The 18,964-nt window shown below is 42.6% G+C and overlaps 1 protein-coding gene and 1 long non-coding RNA gene across 7 annotated transcripts in view; both read right to left on the bottom strand.

Moving 5' to 3' along the window:
- The window catches only part of LOC125739935 (uncharacterized), a 148,532-nt gene extending 141,161 nt beyond the window's left edge, over positions 1-7,371 (bottom strand). For 4 of the 6 annotated variants that reach the window (XR_007397389.1, XR_007397391.1, XR_007397390.1 and 1 more), the window contains exons 1-2: positions 7,131-7,371; positions 1,035-5,875 (exon numbers count right to left, since the gene is read on the bottom strand). This is a non-coding gene — a long non-coding RNA (uncharacterized LOC125739935). The remainder of the gene's footprint in view (positions 1-1,034; positions 5,876-7,130) is intronic. The other 2 variants (XR_007397392.1, XR_007397394.1) reach the window with 2 other exon arrangements.
- A 5,049-nt stretch (positions 7,372-12,420) lies between these two features.
- On the bottom strand, positions 12,421-18,565 carry LOC125739856 (CMRF35-like molecule 8). Its single transcript, XM_049010374.1, has 9 exons — positions 18,442-18,565; positions 17,083-17,415; positions 16,622-16,945; positions 14,121-14,316; positions 13,800-13,885; positions 13,584-13,621; positions 13,374-13,439; positions 12,754-12,813; positions 12,421-12,556 (listed from the first exon to the last, which is right to left on the bottom strand). Exons 1-9 carry the CDS (start codon positions 18,563-18,565, stop codon positions 12,494-12,496), a joined length of 1,290 nt encoding a protein of 429 aa, XP_048866331.1. The 3' UTR covers positions 12,421-12,493.
- Positions 18,566-18,964: the final 399 nt, after the last annotated feature.

Here is an 18,964-nt window from a genome sequence, read left to right as displayed (position 1 = left end):
GAAGCTGTCCCTGAAATAGGTGGTGCAGTTGATGATGTACCAGTAGCATTTTCCTAAGCACTGGAGTGCGAACGAGGTGTGAGCTGGGTGGCTGGTCTCCCTGATGATGGGCTCTGCCCTCTTCTGGCAGGGGGAGAAGTGGATGACTTATAGGTGGGTAAGATCTGTGCCGGTGATCTATAATGCCGGTCCCCCTGAATCTGCCAGGGTATCCATCCAGTATCTGTCAGACTATCCAGTCCCCTACACCTACTGAACACACATCAAAATGTTTGAATTACTTAAATGCTTATTCCTGCATTCGATTATCTCTCTGAGTTGGAAGTTGGATAAAAACGTCACGAAATTGAGTTGAAAATGTCACCTCCTGTCAGAAACATGTCTCCTTTCCTATGATGTCAGAGAGAATTTTGTTGTACAAGATTCCCCTGTGTCGTCATTTCAACATGATGGCTTACACAGTCAACTATTTTATAAATATTTAAGAATGTTTATTTTGCTAAACTTTACTATAGTTATTAATGTATTTGCATGTGGTTGATTTAGAGAAAACTATATCATGACTAGCATGCAATATCAGATTTCTACCAGGCTTGTTAGTGTCTTTTGTTTGTTTGTAATTTGCCTCTCGAAAGAATAGCACTTTGGATCTACTGAAATATTATGAAGGTTTTAATGTGGATTGACTAGCTCATGTTTCTTGTTTGTTTGTCTCTCAAAAAAAAAGAATCTTGGTCCAAATCTGCTAAAGGCAACAACACACAACAGTGTTTTCATGGTGACAGCCATGTTTGTTCTGTGATGTGTAGCTCGAACGGGAGATTATTTGGATGAGGCATAGCACACCTTGGAATTTCTGACTTCTCAGAGAAAATCAAATGTACCTTATGTGGCACCATTGGTAAGGTGCCCTATTACAAATAAACAGTCATTCCTTTAAACATTTCTATAATATCATACATCACAAAAGAAACAACATCATATTCTGTTATCTATACTATAGCTCTAAAAGGTATCGATTATAAGCCACTCACCTCAATTGTACCAGGGGCTGCTTCCATCAGTAGGAAGGATTCTAGGATCGCACTGGACAGTTACCGACCACTTTAAGCTGGGGGCCCCCAGTGAAACAGGTGCTGTTCTGCCACAGCCTGCCTTCCTCATTGGGTGCATGGACAAGAGGATTAATCAGAATTACAGGTTATAAACATTACAGGTTATAAACATTGTACCAGGTGAAAAGCACAGACAACAATAGAGACCACCTCTTAAACTGGGTACCTGGAAAGTTTGTACGATGATGACAGGGCTCACTGACAACCTCCATGACATTACCAATGCCAAGAAGACAGCTGTGATCAACAAGGAGCTCAAGAGGCTCAACTTCAACATAGCCAGCCTTCAGGAAACTCACCTGACAGATTCCAGCACTCTAAAAGACTACACCTTCTTCTGGCAGAGGAAGTGTTATGATAAGTAGAGAGCATGAAGTGAGCTTTGCATTGAGTGCCACTCCTGAGGCAAAGGACAAATTGTATGAGAACCTGTGAACTGTCATTAGAAGTATCCCAAGAGTGTGTGTTGACCATAAATCCTTGCCCACTTACTTCGGACACCTGGAGTAGGAAACATGAATAACAAAGGGCAGCAACTACAGGAGTTATGCACATACTTTGACCAGTGCACAACCAACTCCTTCTTCCAAACAAAGCCTCAACACAAAGTCTCCTAGACTTCGTTTGAAGCACGGGCACCAGTTGGATCTGATCTTAGTCAGTCGCTCTTTCCTTAGGAATGTACTGCTGACATGGTCCTACCATAGCGCCAACTGTATTTTTTGTACGAGTATAGCGTACACAGCCAGAGAACTAGAGATGTGGTGGTTCTAATGGCATTCTAAAATGAAGGTCATCGTGGCTCCTTTCTCTTGGAGTGCTTCTTCATACCTCTAATCTATTCTAACAAACTGCACATTATATATAGTTAAGCATTTTAGACCCAGGGAGGAACAATATGAAAACATATTTACTCAAATGGGGAGTACTTCAATGGTAATCCTTAAAAAGACTAAATACGTGTATTCCAATAGTCCAACAAAAATAACAGGAAAAGCAGGGAAGTCGGACAGTAAGGCACATAAACAGTGAGTAGTTACACAGTAGCTGTGTCTGAATTCAGGGGCTGCATCCTTCTAAGGCTGTATTAGTAGACTGAGTGTGTCACAGTGACATGACAAAGCTTAATCTATTCCAGAGGCTTCTTCAAATACAAATACAAAAAAACGTCATTCTTTGGCTGAGATCCCAATATCGAAGTTCAAACAGAAAGGGTTTTCAATGGGTTCTGGGGAATTTCTGTCACCTGCTGTTCCTGCCCTTAACATTGAGTCATGAAGCGTTGTTCCTATCACCTAACTGGGGCACACCCACCTCTGCACAATGAATCTTGGGACATGTTAGCCTGAGTAGAATCCTTGGGATGCATCCATCATGGAGCAGGTGGATCCTTCATGAAAGAACGATGCACTTCTAAGCTGCACTTGAAGGACCCTTTGAAATGAGGCATCCTTGTTGCATCGCTGTGATACATTCAGTCTTCAAATTGGTGTTGGGCGGTATACCGGTTCATACCGAAAACTGTTTTTTATGTTTGTTATGATGTGAATTTTTCTTATACCGCAGTATCGGTTTAAATAGCCTACACAACGTTCGGAAAGTGACACAGCTGGAAACTGTTTAAGGGGTGACCACAAAAGATCAGAAATGGAAGATACAGTATAGCTGATGCTGGAGTTGAAATTAATGAGACACTGGGGTTGTCAAAATCGATTCTCAGATACTAATCGATAGTAAAAATTAGTATCTGTTTAGATACTTATTTTCACCATTATTGATACCAACAGTGCGGTTTTCACCTCATTTGCCACACTTCCCACAGCACCATTACAGTACAGGTACGCGTGCACGCACTCTAGGGTGGTCCAAAAATTCCAGTTTAAAATTACCAGGTCAGACAGATGTTGCCCTATTTCCACTTCAGAAACAAAATAAAACTACATAGTTTCAGGCTTATAGCTCATCATTTAGGGGTCCAGTTTGTGCCTTTTTTGCACTATGGATATTTCATTTTGATGATTCACATTTATTTTGTTACTGATACAACAGAAATGAAGCATTATACTGTAGTAATAACATGTGTACCAGAAACAACAATGTTCAATATCCCACAAAGATGTTATTCGGTGAAAGCGTCCTTTGGAGAGTAAGGCACGTCCTTAAATTGCTGTCGGGATCAATCAGGATATACTGCTTCTGTTTCTTGTCCATTGTTAGGGTCGAGTTGAATTTTTGACAAAATTTTGTGACAGATTGCTTTCGGCACAACCACTGACCACTGTCATCTTATCACAAGATGTCTTGAGCCATATGTAGGTAGGGTTTTCAGGTTTCTTGTACAGCAAATGACCAGCCAGCACAGCACCATCTAGGAGAAGCGCTGCGAAAATGCTCACAAATTCACTTGATGACTGCCGAGGGGAAAAAATTCTTGCCTTCGAGTCTCTTAAGAGCTTCTTTCTTTGGCGGTTGCTTCAGGTTCTGCACCATGGCATTCTTCTCTGTGGCATTGATTCTTTCATCGAAAAAAGCGAATCCGACTAATAATAGACTGGCTGTGAGTGGCTAGTGTGTGCTGCAGCTGCTGTAGCAATGTGTACGTGTGCTTGGTAGCCTGCATAGTGCAATAGTACAATAGGACGCATTACGTGTTGTTTCAGTGTGGTTGGTAATTTCTTGCAAAAGCTGACATTTGGAGCGACCTCTAAATATTATCCGATTGTCTTCAAATTTTCAGAGTTCATTTACATTGTCAATTGTAATAAGGGCATTGTGTGTCTGATTCAGTATAAGAAACATGAAATTTTACTACATAACAGTGGACCACCCTAACACACGCACATGCACACTCTCGCGCAGCCCCTCCCCTCCTCTCAATAGCCGCTGAACGCATTTGCGCTGGTTGGCCGGACCTGGTGAAGCATCTTAAAGACCAACATCCCGGACGGGTCAGTGAAGCTCGCATTCCAGCAACACTGAACTATTGAACACTTAACAAAAACATTAATTTGGCCGGCACACACCTTAACATTAGCCATTTATCTATAAGCAGTTAGCCAACAAACATGTTAGGCGTATGTTACCATCAAGGTAGCAGATAGGCACAATGGCTAATAATAAAATAATATAGTTAATGTGGGAACAATGCAAAGACGTAAAACAAAAGTGAGTCCTGTAAAATGTGATAAACACCCAGTCATACCGTCGTATACCATGAAACCAATATATCTTTGAAAAATATCGTGATATAAATTTTTGGTCATACCGCCCAGTTCTACTTCAAATTCATCCTCATAATGATGCAGCTCCTGAATTCGGACACAGTCCCTGAATTTGAACATCGCCTATGATTCCTGTCACTGGTCTACTCTTCTCCATTATAACCATGGGACTCCAGTTCATATATTGCTGCCACCTACTGTATGGGATGGCACGTCACACACATAGATCCACGATAAGCGAGGCTCTTTTCTATTGCTGGACACTTCTCATTTCAGTAACAAAAGCAGTGGGAAGGTCGTTTATGATTTAATGGTTTTGTAGCACTGAAGGTACCATCGAGCACCGTGGAGGTTGGTTTGGTGCTATCAGTGTAATAAGTGCTCCATAGTCGGCATGCGCTGCATGTCATTGTGCTGCATTGTAATGTCATGTGTGGAAGAAAAATTCCAGTAGGGCCAGGAGGGGTGCGTAGAGGTAATGCTGTCAATGTCTAAGGCCTTAGGCAAGAAGACGTGTGCATGTGTGTCTTGCGCTGACCCTGAAACTGGAAGCTGAAACCACCTGTTTCTGAAAATAATCGGAGACTTGCTGAGAAACAGGATGCATTACACCGGCTACTCAGTGCTGCAGAGGAAGATAATGGAGGAGCAGACAGAAATACCGAATAAAGAGACTTATATTCTTATGTAGTCTAATATGTGTGCTATGTTTAATATGATTTACTTGATCGCATGGATTGGACCGAATAGAAATATGTGAAGGGCTTAGCAAGGCTGGGATGGAGCTGATGGCAACTGGATGTCTGTCCCTGGGCCTAGAGGAGTGTGAAGGGGCATGAGATCACCACCTCTGAGACCGTCACACTTTCCATCTTATGCAGTGAGGTAGAAGATTCTTTTAAAGGGAGTAAAAGAAATGTATTAGAACTGAGCTTTTCTGTTGTTCGGGGGTCTGCTTCTTTGGGACGGGAATGCCCCGTTTCTTAGATGTCAACTCCGGCTGCACCCTGCTTTAATAAAGAAATTTTATCTTCCTCAAGTTCTGTCAGGTAAAATTTACTTCATTCCTGGTGTCGAGCAGAATTTAGAGGAATAAAAGTCAGTATAGGTGTTTTACTTCCACACATGCATAGGGTTTAATGTTCATCATTGTATACAGTGTGTGCGTGTGTGTATGCCCACCATGGGTGTTTGGCGTAAGCAGGGTGATAGCCATGGTGGGGCCATGTGAGTGGGTTGCCAGTACGATTGGTACAGGTGAATAAAAGCCACCTTGTGGTTAAAACCGATCGGCGAGATCACCTGACATTTCTTTAATGCAGTGTCGTCTGTTCTGGAACTTCAATGGACAAATAGCGCATAAGCAAAGAGGCATCGTACTGACGGCTTGGTGTGTATTCCAGCGGTTAGTGGCGAACGCTGGAGCTGCCAGACTGTCCTCTGTCTGTGAGAGTGTGAATTGTATGGATCAGAAATCTTGTGATTCTATTGCCTGGAGGTTCGAATAATGAATTTGTCTTGGGATTGAAGCATCTCCTGCTGTTACAAATAAAGACCACAAGAGGGTGGTGTTAAAAAGTAAATAAAAAAACAAATACACCATCAATCAACGTAAGTAAAATGTCTAAAGAATGCCTGGGTGCAATAAGAAAAAGTAACAGGATGATAGATAATATTCACCATGGATAGTAATTATGAAACATTATTAAGTATTTGGGAACGAAAAGATTAACAGTTAAGTTACAAACTCAGCTTCTGGGGTTCTTAACTGTGTACATATTCTACCATTAAACCAGAATCAGTTTGCTAAGAAATACTTTTAAATGCTATTGTATTGAGGATTATTTGAATAACACTGTAGTGGCTAGAACTTAGAGACATTCTTTGTAGCACCAATATTGGACACAATGTCCATTACAAATAACATTTCAATGTGCCAATTGAACAATTTAGATTGATACCAACAGTATTTTCCAACAGTACTTTACTTATCATTATAAATTATGACAGAACATAAAACTTTAACTGTATTCACATGTAGCACTTTAACCATTTAAGTATAATTCCAGAGAGGACACACTGTAAATCGATACTGAAATCATGCGCAATTTCTGTTACACTGTATAATTTCAGAGAGGACACACCCTGTGGATGGATACTAAAATCATATGTTTCCCCTACAATCTGGTTACAGAATGTGTCACTTGTTCAATGTTAATACCACTTACATGACTGAGGTAATCAAAAATCATTTGATTTAACTATAAGGAAACATTTCACTAAACTTTAGTACTAAACAATTTTACTGATGATTTCTTAAAGACAATGGTGCTGTAGATTAGCTCGTCTCCAGGTTCTCTGTTCTGCTGGAAATAATCTCTCACATGAGCACTCAGCCTTTTCTAAATTAATTTATCTCAAAACAATCTTTGATCATTTTTGACCACCATGTGCTGATCTACAAAAATTAGAGGTGGCACTGATCTGACACCAACAGCAATCTTTTTTCATAAGGTATTCAAATTCATATTCACAGGCTGCTACATCACCTTTACAACTGCATGCATGTTTGCCATATTGTATAGACATGTGGGGCCTTTTCTCCATTAGAGTATTTTTATCTGTCTAATTTGGCTCTACAAATTTGATGAATCTGCTTCCATCTTCTGCAAAAATAAGTGAATGCATGCCACGTGAACATGTCATTAGTTAATAGGATCACCACTTAAATCACAACACTGGTACTAAAGAAATGTAATACTGAACAGCTTTCAAAAATGTGGTACCACGGTACCTTTCCAGTACTGGTATCCCAAGCAACACTGGCGATCCTCTCGTTTTGTCCTCTTTTCACCCTGTGGTGATCCCCTGTGGTATTATCTCCTCTAAATCCTCCACCACTGCATTGAATCCTCTTCAGTAGCTGTCAGTTGTTGTTTTTTTTCCTCTTCCTGTCTGGATTCATCCTCTCCTCCTTAATCTCTGGTTCAGTTCAAACTCACATCCACCACTGAACGCACCTCTGGGCTTCACTGCTCTCCAGCTCTCACTCCAGCACCTTGAGTCTCCACCCACAAGAGAGGTTGATGGCTCCACCCACAGACAAACTACAGCGCCTTCACTGTTTGCACGGGCTTTCTGCGAGTGGAGCAGTGTGACACCACATAGTTCACAATCAACTACAGATGCCACATTCAGAGGGCCAGACCATAACCAGTCAGTCAGCGTCACCCCCCCCCCCCCCTTTTCTGGTCAGGTACACAGTGACCCTCTATAGAGGTTCTATAGACCCCACAGAGACGTGTAATCACACAGTGTCTGTGTAGTTGCTATATGTTACTGTGCAAATGTATTTCACCTTTTGATTCTAGGAACAGAGACATGAAAGGATATCAGTGGTATCAGAGCAGACCAGGAAGAGAGAGCCAGTCTTCAGAGGGCTGGGGTCTCTGACAGACTCAGTCATGGCTCCTCTCCTCTTCCTCCTCCACGTCTTCTTCATTACATTGCCAAGTAAAACAGAACTATTTACCATTACATAATGTTCATGATTTAGCTAGAAAGGGTCATAAAACTGAACTATAGCAGTTTATATTTTTAGACTGATGGGAAATTTTCTTAAAAAAACAATTCACTGCTATGAAATATTTGAATACGTTTTATGTTGGGAGTGGCGCATTGGTTAGAAAGGCTGCTTTACATCTCTGGGACCCGGGTTTGAGTCTCTGCTCTGGTTCGATGTGTGTGGAGTTTGAATGTTCTCCCTGTGGGGTTTCCTCCAGGTTCTTTTTTTTACCCCCCGACAGTCCAAAAACATGCTGAGGTGGATTGGAGTTACCACATTGTCTGTAGGGTTAAATATCATGTGTGTCCTGCAATGGGTTTGCACCCTATCCTGGGTTATTCCCTGCCTTGCTTCTGGTAAAGACCTCTGGAATAGGACAGGTGAATGTGTTAACAATGCAGCTTAACACATTAAAATTATGGTAAATAAATTCAACGTTCAGGTTGTGGCGGGTCTGATTTGATACCATTGAAATTGCACACAATTGTAGGAGACACCACCAGCTTTGGCGAATCAGCACACTCCCCAGCCCTCTTTAGACTCTTAGCAAAAAAAACACAACAAAACAAACAAGAGAAGGCAGAGCATGGAAAAGCAGGGTATAAAAGACAAAAGGCAGAGCAGGAGCTGCAGAGCAAGCAGGGCGGCAGCAGAGCAGGCCAAGTCGCAGCAGCTAAACCAGTGACATTTATGGTGCCCCCTGCCAACCGGCTAGACACCACCCTGCACTTGCAGTTCCAGTCGCAGACCATGAAACAGTTGCTTCCAACAGGGGATCCAAAGGACGCGGGTGGAAGTCAAAAGTGATCAGCGCAACCACTGAGTCAGACACAAAACAGCAGCAACAGACTGTGGACAAGCCACCCCATACTGTACCTGTGACAGAAAGCAGAAGTCGGGTAACCGGAAGTGGACCAGGCTCTCAGCGTCAGGTTCCCCCAACCCATTACTACTGACCTATATAGAAAACCCACATCCATGTCACTTTGTTACTGCGTGAATTAAAGGGGCAGCAACCTAAATACTCATCCAGCAACATATGGATGTTATATTTAATTACTTGGTCTTAATGTTGGGCATCATTTATTATTCCATGTCGCTGGCTGTTATTTCTTGATACTTGTCAAACTGCTTGCTTTGAACACAGTGAGATGGGAGATAAAAAAAAAAGCACGATTTGATGATAACACTGAGCCATCTGCTTACATACAGCGGGACACTGATGTGAAACTGATATATTTTGATGCCCAGAGGAGTGGGTGGCAATGGTAAAACTTGACAGTGAAGCTTGAATTCGCCCATGTCGTCTTTGTTTGGTTTGGCCAAATGACAAACCACGAGATTTTCATCTCATTGCCATGGCAACATAAGACTGCCAGCCTTGTGGGCAAACCGTCAGACTTGACACCTGTGACTGCTTGTCTACAGGAAGTATGTGAATACTTAGCAAATGATATACATGACAAAACTTGAACTTTGAAATTAGTCATTTAGATTAAATTAGTTTTTTCCTGCAAACTTGAATTTACTCACGTGCTGAATTGCATCATTTATTGCATTGAAAATAACAATGTCTCATTGGGTGAAAGGAGGTTTACGTGGATGCTTTGGGAATGCTGGGTAAATCAGAAATAATTTCTGCCAGTGACTGTGTAGACAGTGAGCTGCTAAGTGCATCATTTCCATGATGTCCCTGCAGGTGGTGACAGTGTGAGGACATTCAGGTATTTAACTGCAGAGTGGAGTATCTCTCACCCCTTTGTCTCGGAGCTGCCCCGGAGAATGCCACTTTTCTCCAACCTGTGCCACATCTCACCATAACAATTCAAGAGAAGATCAACTCCCAGCAGAACAACTGAGATGGATTGATAATACTAAAGCCCTTTTAAAGTTTTGGGGTGAGCTGCCTCTTTATGGGGTTACCATATAAAACATTACACTGGTACTAATTACACTATTACAGACTTTGCTGATAGTTTAATATTCCAAAGTAAATCCAAGTGTGTAAATATAGTGCAGAATCTTGCATGATCACAAAAGGCCAAACAGGTAGTTTGATGATATTAACGTAGCCTAACATCGGTACCTACAAGTTGTTACTTACGACACATACAATGTGGTGTTTTAAGTGGTTAAATAACCAAGCACACTGAGCTCTGCAGGACGTTTTTATTACAGTATATTGAAGCACTAGCAGGATTAGCATATCCCACCATGCATGGGAGCCATTCATATTGCCCCCGTGCATGTCTCATTATAAACAGCTGTCTGTGTTTAGTATAAATACTTGTGCTCCTGATAGTTGCATGTACCCATACCAGTGTTATATGTGTAATCCTCACGTGCTCTAATATTTTGTAGCGACCTACCATGCGTGAGGCTTCCCCTCTATCATGGGACCTCCCTGCGTTTCCCTAAGATTTCCTTGTCAAAGACTCGTTGCTGCTCATCATGCAGCAATTTTAAGGACTGTGATTAAAGAGCAGTTTTGTGTAAAACTGTCTCTCCTCGTCTGCTCTCTGCTGCGATGCCTCGGCCTGCCCGCCAGTACATTATCTTACTGAGCAGATGAACGGAAGAAAGCAGAAGGAAACTGTTGTAACCTTTGCAGTTTTTTTTCTACAATGGAGAGTAATGCTGTGTTTGATCGCAACAGAAATACGTTCTATAGTTTTGTACTGTATGCTTGTTTTTTTTTAATTTCGTCAGCCCTCTGAAATTCCACATAATGAATCACATTCATATTGATCCCCTCTCCCTCCAACATTCTCCTTCATATTATGATTGGCTATTACTGTACTGTATGTATTTTCTCTTTGTTAATTTTTCAGTCTTGTGATTATGATCTTGTGATTTGTTTGCATCATCCCTAATATTCCTTAATCATTAAAATAATTCCTGATTTAAAGTGTGTTTTTAATTTCAGTGACATAATTCAGTGAAATAAGCGTATTATAAGCAGCAGGGTGTTTACATTGGCAGCATTTCCAGGCTGGGCCACAGTTAAACACAAATATGTCACTCTGTCTCCCTCTACATCATCAGAGAAGTCACAGCACAAGCAATAAAGACAGGACAATGAAGCACAATGAAGTAACTAAAGAGAGAGAAATCTCTCTCTGCTGGAAAAAATAGCTTAGACCAGCACGAGTTCAATGCTAGTCTATGCTGATTAGTCCTAGTTGGGTGCTGGTGTAGCTGGTGGACCAGCACAGACGTGCTGATCTACCAGCACATGAAGCTGGTCCACCAGCAATATTTCATTAATGATGCTGGTCAATCAGCACCAGAGCACAACATATGGTAGTATAAGCAACATAAGAACATTGAACATAAGAACATAAGAACGCAATTGACACCATCTTCTCGACGAGAAGCCTAGGTTCGGGGGAACCCGACTGTCCGGCAGGAACGTACGCAGCTGGCTACACAATGGATGGATGGGGGAAGTGGAGGGTCGTGTGCCTGGCAGCTCTTTCCGTGGAGGACATTGAAGACATCTACCTATTCGGAATCATGATTACAGGTATTATGCTGATTGGATTAGGCATTGCCCTAGTTTATCAAAGATTGAAGAAAACGGTGACAGCCGCTCAAAAGCGTGGACATTAGGGGAGCTGGAAATTACAGCTTCTCGCCCGGAAACCCAAACAACCCTATCCTACCAGGTTTTGGCTTCCCCCAATCAGCACTGGCCTCGGCCAAGGCTGCTGCTAAACTAATAACTCCCCCAGAAGAACAAGGCAGTGAGACTCTCTTGCATTCCTTTCCCCCGATCCCAAGGACTCACTGCACCCTCCCCCCATCCCACGCCTTCGCCGCTTCGTACCCCCAGCATGAACAGGCGGGTCTGTGACCAGCACCTACCTTGGCTGCAGGACCGGATGGCTGTCTGTCTCTGCTGGACTACCTCCACATCCCCATTTCCCTCACCTGTTGCAAGTCGTGTCATTTTATGTTATAAGGTGTAGTGACCATGTGCTTATGTTGCTGAGGTGTGTTTTTCGGTTCCTACAATGTCCTCCCCACTGGAGTACAGTCTGGGGGCTGTTTTTTTATTCTCCTCCTCTCTCCTCATGTTATTCTGTTTCTTTTCTTCTCTCTGTTTGCCCCTGTCTCTCGACCTGTCTACCCCCTACTGTGATATTTGTGTATATGTATGGTTGGGTTGATCAGTTTTTTCGCTGGTACTTGTGACTAGTGACATGGTGTATTGCAACAGCAATAAAGGGTTCTCATCATCATCATCATCAAAAGAAATTTACAAACGAGAGGAGGCCATTCGGCCCATCAAGCTCATATGGGGAGAACTTAACTAATAGCTGAAAACAATTCAACATGCATTATGTGGGTCACACCGGTAATGTTATTTTGTTTTTCTGTATTGTTACTCAACAAGACAAAGAAACAGGAAGTGGTCTAACAAAATGACTCATTTCAATAATTATCTTACTCTGTTTTTCGTGCGGGGGGGGGGGGGGGGGGCATGATATTTAACAGGCCAACACAAATAACTACAAATGGCGTCTCCTTCAGATACACTTCCATTTTCTGAGGGCATCGCAGGCAGCACACAGACTTAAAGAAGGACTTCAAGAGATCCGATCCTTCTTCGACACCACAGCAGCAGAGGTCACGTCAAAGGGGGGGACATTCTGAGGGGAGAAAACACAGTTATTATGACACATCATGGTCTCTGAAAGGGGATTTTACAGGTAACTTTGTGAACTCCATTTAACAGGCAATCCATCTGTCTTTGTTTCAGAGTTGGTAAATTATTTTATTTATATCCTAATAGTTGTGTCTGGGTTTGTGAAGTCATATTAGCTACTGTTATACAGGGGAATCATACCCTGTCTTTCCTGTAGATTACTGAGCTGTATGTCACTTCGTCTCGTGGGTCTACAGAGGGCTAGAGAGGGAACAAACATTGTAAATGGACTCTATAATAATGTACCATTACTGTTACACTGTAAAATTACAGGGAGGACAGACATTGTGAATGGATACTATAATCATGTACCATTACTGTTACACTGTACAATTACAGGGAAGACACACACTCTAAATGGATAGTGTAATAATGTACCATTACTGTTACACTGTATAATTTCAGGGAGGACACATATTGTGAATGGATACAGTAATAATGTACCATTACTGTTACACTGTATAATTTCAGGGAGGACACATATTGTGAATGGATACAGTAATAATGTACCATTACTGTTACACTGTATAATTTCAGGGAGGACACATATTGTGAATGGATACAGTAATAATGTACCATTACTGTTACACTGTATAATTTCAGAGAGGACACACACTGTAAATGGATACTGTAACCATGTAATGTTCCCCATACAATCCGGTTTCAGAATGTGTCACATGTTAGTATTTATCCTGCCTACATAACTGAGGTAATCAGAAATCATTACATTTAACTAAAGGGAAACATTATACTCAACTCACAATTTGTGCTGATGGTTTCATAAAGACCACGGTGCCGTAGACCAGCTCATCTCCAGACTTTGTGGTCTGCCAAGGTAAAACAACCCCATATATCTGCATTAGCTACAGTAATACAGTAAATTTCATCCATTATAAACTGACTCAGCTCTGTCTCAGCCAAACTGGCAATGTGCAACAAACACAGATGCAGACGTAGAAATGCATACTCACAGGGCGGCTGGGTGTGTTTCTGTTACTGATCAGTGTTTCTGCAGAGACATGATGGTAAAGCTGAGCTTCATTCATATCTGTGTTGATCAATACAAGCTTTAATAATTAAAAGTGTTATATGATTAATCAAATTATGAATTAAAAAGAAAATAACATCAATAATCAAATAATGTCGTTCAAATTCCGGGTAAACATTTATCTGTTGTTTTTTCTCACTGGTTCTTCTTCGCAGAATCCAGATGATCATGACAGTGGCTAAGAGGAAAAGGAGCAACACCGGTGTCAACAGAAGGATCACCTGACTGGAGAAGGAGAAGAGAAGGAAAGTGAAGGTTTAAGACATGCAGGGGGTTTCATGCAGGATCCATTGCAGGTTTTTCTTATCTAACTTTGAATCTTGAATGCACATTTTTAAATTGAGTTTGCAGAGAAAAAAATGGGTTTAAGGAATATTAGGGATGATGCAAAGAAATCACAAGATCGTAATCACAAGACTGAAAAATTAACAGAGAAATTACAAGAGAAATGTCAGTTTACCTTGGTGACTGTGTGGTGTTCAGATTCTCATTATTGTTGGAAGTCAAGACACCAGAGGGACATGTGGTCACAGCCCATCCTGTTGGGTGTTTTGTCGCTGAAGTTAAATTGTCTCTCTGCTGTGTAGATGAAGTAAAAGTTTCTGTCTGCTGTAAAGCTGTAGTCGGCTCTCCCTGTTTGGGTGAAACTCCCATTGCTGTGGAGGACCAGGTCAAGACAGCAGTAAAACCTTTTTGAAACAACTTGAAAATCATAGTTACACAATATTGTTAAATAGTTTAATAAAGATGAATATACAACAAGTTAAAAAATACTGAAAATATAGGCCAAAAAGGGTACACCTTTGGGTAATTTCTGACATAGAAATTCATTTAAGCCAAATTAATTGTCATTTAAGACAAATTAAGCCACTAAGAAATTATTTACAACACCTGTAAAAGCATAATAAACATCCATCCATCCTCTGTAACTGCTTGTCCTATTCAAGGTCATGCGGGGTCTGGAGCCTATGGGCACAAGGCAGAGGGACAACCCAGGATGGGGGCGCCAACCCGTCACAGGGGACAACCCAGGACGGGGCGCCAACCCGTCACAGGGGACAACCCAGGACGGGGCGCCAACCCGTCACAGGGCACAACCCAGGACGGGGCGCCAACCTGTCACAGGGGACAACCCAGGACGGGGCGCCAACCCGTCACAGGGGACAACCCAGGAAGGGGCGCCAACCCGTCACAGGGCACAACCCAGTACTGGGCGCCAACCCATCACAGGGCACAACCCAGGATGGGACGCCAACCCGTCACAGGGCACAACCCAGGACGGGGCGCCAACCCGTCACAGGGCACAACCCAGGATGGGGCGCTAACCCGTCACAGGGCACAACCCAGGATGGGGCGCCAACCCATCACAGGGCACAACCCAGGATGGGACGCCAACCCGTCACAGGGCACAACCCAGGACGGGGTGCCAACCCGTCACAGGGCACAACCCAGGATGGGGCGCCAACCCGTCACAGGGCACAACCCAGGATGGGGCGCTAACCCGTCACAGGGCACAACCCAGGATGGGACGCCAACCCGTCACAGGGTACAACCCAGGATGGGACGTCAACCCGTCACAGGGTACAACCCAGGACGGGACGTCAACCCGTCACAGGGTACAACCCAGGACGGGGCGCCAACCCGTCACAGGGGACAACCCAGGACGGGGCGCCAACCCGTCACAGGGGACAACCCAGGATGGGGCGCCAACACGTCACAGGGTACCACCCAGGACGGGGCGCCAACACGTCACAGGGTACAACCCAGGACGGGGCGCCAACCCGTCACAGGGCACACTCAAAGTTTGGTAACTCCGATTCATCTTGTTTTTGGACTGGGGTGGAAACCAACGCTCCGGTAGGGAAGCCCACAATGACACAGGAAGACCAAACAAATTCCACACACAAGAACCATGGTGGAGATACCAACCCCAGTCCCAGAAGAGTGAGACAACAGTGCCAACCACTATACTACCTTATACTACGGGACCGTTGAATGCTTGAATCTGATTGACTGACGAACGTTCTGAGGTGTGCAATTATTTTCAGATAAACGCACGGCGAACGTAGTTCCAGGCAGCTCTCTTGACCGCATTACAGTTCTATATCACTTCGCATAGTTAACTGTAATAACGGAAATTAGCATACAGTACCTATACAGCACACAGGACTAACAAAAACAACAACATGACAGACGATTTTCCGAAAGTAAATTTTAATATTTACGGTGAATATGAAACTTTCAACAACTGGGCTGCAGCAGTATTAGTTAGCCTAGTGTAGCAACTTAAAGGCTACACATGACATTTCTCACTAGCGAGGTAATAACAGCGCTGCATCTTAAAGCAGACTTACAGTTTAGAGACGGTGCTTCAGAACACTGTTGAGGGACACACAGAGGTAGCCTAATTCATACAAGCTCTCTCTCTCTGTTTCTCTTTCTCTGTGTCTCTGTCTCTCTCGCTCTCTTTCTAATAACTTCATTATTAACTGCATTAGTCTGCTATCAACGGCTCAAGCCTCCATTGCCAGCTTTAAAATGACGTTTTGGAACTAGCAAAAGAGTCGTTGGATGAGATGCGGAAGAAATAATCCTACTCACAATAGCGATTTAAGTAGAAAAACCGGACGAATCCCTTGAAATATATCATCTGATCGATGCTTCGCTTCGCGTCGTGGCCGCATTACCACCTCGGGTGTGCATTATTTTCTAATAATTCAATGGCCCGTCGTCAATTATTCCTTACATAATAAATGACCTGATTCAATAGTATCTTAATATTTCTTCAGTCAGAGAGCATGATAGATAGATAGATTGCTTCTTCATGCAAAACTGGTGTAATTATTAAAATTCAGTCAAGAGGCTGTATCATAGGACTGTGGTGAAGGTGGGTCATTTTTTATTCTTGGCCAAACGGAGTATACAGAATATTTAGACATACTGTATAGACGTATAATTCACCTTCCATCACAATCAGCTGTAGATAAACACCATCATCTGCTGCCCTGTGAATATCCACAGCACACCAGTAAGTGTCAGAGTCCGTTTCCTGCAGGTTCCTCATGGTCACATTAAAGACCAGGTGGGTGGGGTCATCACTGACTGACACTTTCCCTGCTGTCTGATTGGAGTCAGAACGTGCCAATGTGGAGCAGGAGTTCCAGTCACGCCCTTTACACCAGTACTTCACATGGTCTTTATACTTCTGATCATAGTAACATGGGATGGTGACAGATCCTCCTCTCTCTGCAGATTCCCAGCTCACAGTCCTCACACTCCGAGCATCTGTGTGAACAGGAAAAAAAATCAGGCACTGCAAATTTATTTTAATCAAAAATCAGTATATGGGCATTGTGTGAAATCAGTATGCAAATACTGCACTGATACTGGCATTCAAATTTGTGAAAGTCGTTGCATCTTACCTTTAACCTCTATCAACAGAGACTGGAAGTCGTCCATCTCACCAATTCCACCAATCTCTACAGCACACCAGTAGATACCAGTGTTACGTGTCCTCAGGTTCCACATGATCACATTGAAAACTAACTGGGCGGGTTTATCAGTGATTGACACTTTTCTGGAGCCCTCTGGTGAGTCTGTGCGTGCCATGGTTTTACAGGAGGACCATAATGACCCTCTACACCAGTATTTTACATGGTCTTTATACTTCCGATCATAGAAACATGGGATGGTGAGAGATTCTCCACTCTGTCCAGTTAAATACCCGAATGTCCTCACACTGTCACTGTCACCACCTGCAGGGACATCATGGAAATGGTGACTTAGCAACTCACTGTCTATACAGTCACTGGCAGAACTTATTTCTTAGACTGTGTTTGATTTACGCAGCATTTCCACAGCATCCATGTAAACCTCCTTTCACACAATGAGACATTGTTATTTTCAATGCAATAAATGATGCAATTCAACATGTGAGTAAATTCAAGTTTGCAGAAAAAAACTAATTTGATTTAAATCACTAAGTTTAAACTTAAAAGTATTTAATAACTGCGTTTTTAGTTGCTCTGGCTTATATACCAGTTACTAAGTACTCACATACTTCCTGCAGACAATCAGCACACATTGAACACCACAGGTGACAAGTCTGACGGTTTTTCCCAGAAGACTCATAAGAACATAAGAAATTTACAAACGAGAGGAGACCATTCGGCCCATCAAGCTCGTTTGGGGAGAACTTAACTAATAGCTCCGAGTTGTTAAAATCTTATCTAGCTCTGATTAAAAGGAATCCAGGGAACTGGGACCCGTACAGTAGTTCTATGAAAATGTCGAAGACAAAATGACAACATGGGGAAGGTCAAGCATCACTGTCAGACACCCTTCCACCCCTGTTTGGCAAGTATTACCATTGCCCTCCACTCCTCTAGGCATTAGAATATATCAGTTTCACATCAGTGCCCCACTGTGCGTAAGAAGACCCTGCCCTTCTTTGATGGCTCACTGTTATCACCAAATTGTACAGGTTTTCATTTAATCATCCATCACACCAATTCCAATGTGGCCAAGTTGACATGTATGGAACAGAGCAACTTATACCAAAATAGTATCACTAATAAAAATGATCACGAAATAAGAGTCAATGTACTTTTAATGATGCCCCACAACAAGGAAAAGCAATTAAAAGAAACATACATCGGCTGATATTCTAACATTTTTCTAAGAAAATAAAACCTGATATATTTATCAACTGGATGCTTCTTTTTATAATTATTACTAATGAACTTATGAATATTGCATTACGATCGATATTTTTGTCTTACCTGGCAGAGTAATGAAGAAGACGTGGAGGAGGAAGAGCAGAGGAGCCATGACTGAGTCCGTCAGAGACACCAGCCCTCTGAAGACTGGCTCTCTCTTCCTGGTCTCTCTCTTCCGCTCTGACATCACTGATAGCCATCAATTTTACATTTTGTCGCTTTACTGCCACAGAGAATATAACAGGTGTAACACATGCACACCTGAACAAAAGGGCCACAACATGATCTAATAGGATCATAATCTGAATAGTGTGAAGCTAAGCTTAGTGCCTGGCCCTCTGGCTACTGTACAACATTTCTGAAATGGCAGCCATCATGACCTAAAAACAAAACACGTTGTCTGTGGTCTATGATATAACATGATAAAGTACCCCGACTAACTGTGCATCTTGTGGGTGGAAAGGTCTTTTTGATTGGGGGGGCAGGGGGTTAGAGGAGACTTATTTGGTGGCAGGCAAGCAAGCAAATATAGCAAAGTAGGGTAAACTTATGCTAAGCAGAATATCGGCAGTTAGAGATGCATCAA

This window comes from Brienomyrus brachyistius, chromosome 4, assembly GCF_023856365.1.
Source record: "Brienomyrus brachyistius isolate T26 chromosome 4, BBRACH_0.4, whole genome shotgun sequence".
In the NCBI taxonomy this organism is placed as follows: domain Eukaryota; kingdom Metazoa; phylum Chordata; class Actinopteri; order Osteoglossiformes; family Mormyridae; genus Brienomyrus; species Brienomyrus brachyistius.
The sequence above is the reverse complement of the archived record's forward strand: the minus strand, read 5'-3'. Positions and strand labels throughout refer to the sequence as shown.

Coding starts and splice junctions, on each gene's coding strand:
- LOC125739856 (XM_049010374.1), bottom strand. CDS start 18,565: ATGTCAGAGCGGAAGAGAGAGACCAGGAAGAGAGAGCCAGTCTTCAGA. Junction 13,622..13,799: donor GATTCTGCGAAGAAGAACCA/GTGAGAAAAAAC, acceptor ATGTCTCTGCAG/AAACACTGATCAGTAACAGA. Junction 12,814..13,373: donor TGAAACCATCAGCACAAATT/GTGAGTTGAGTA, acceptor TTCCCTCTCTAG/CCCTCTGTAGACCCACGAGA.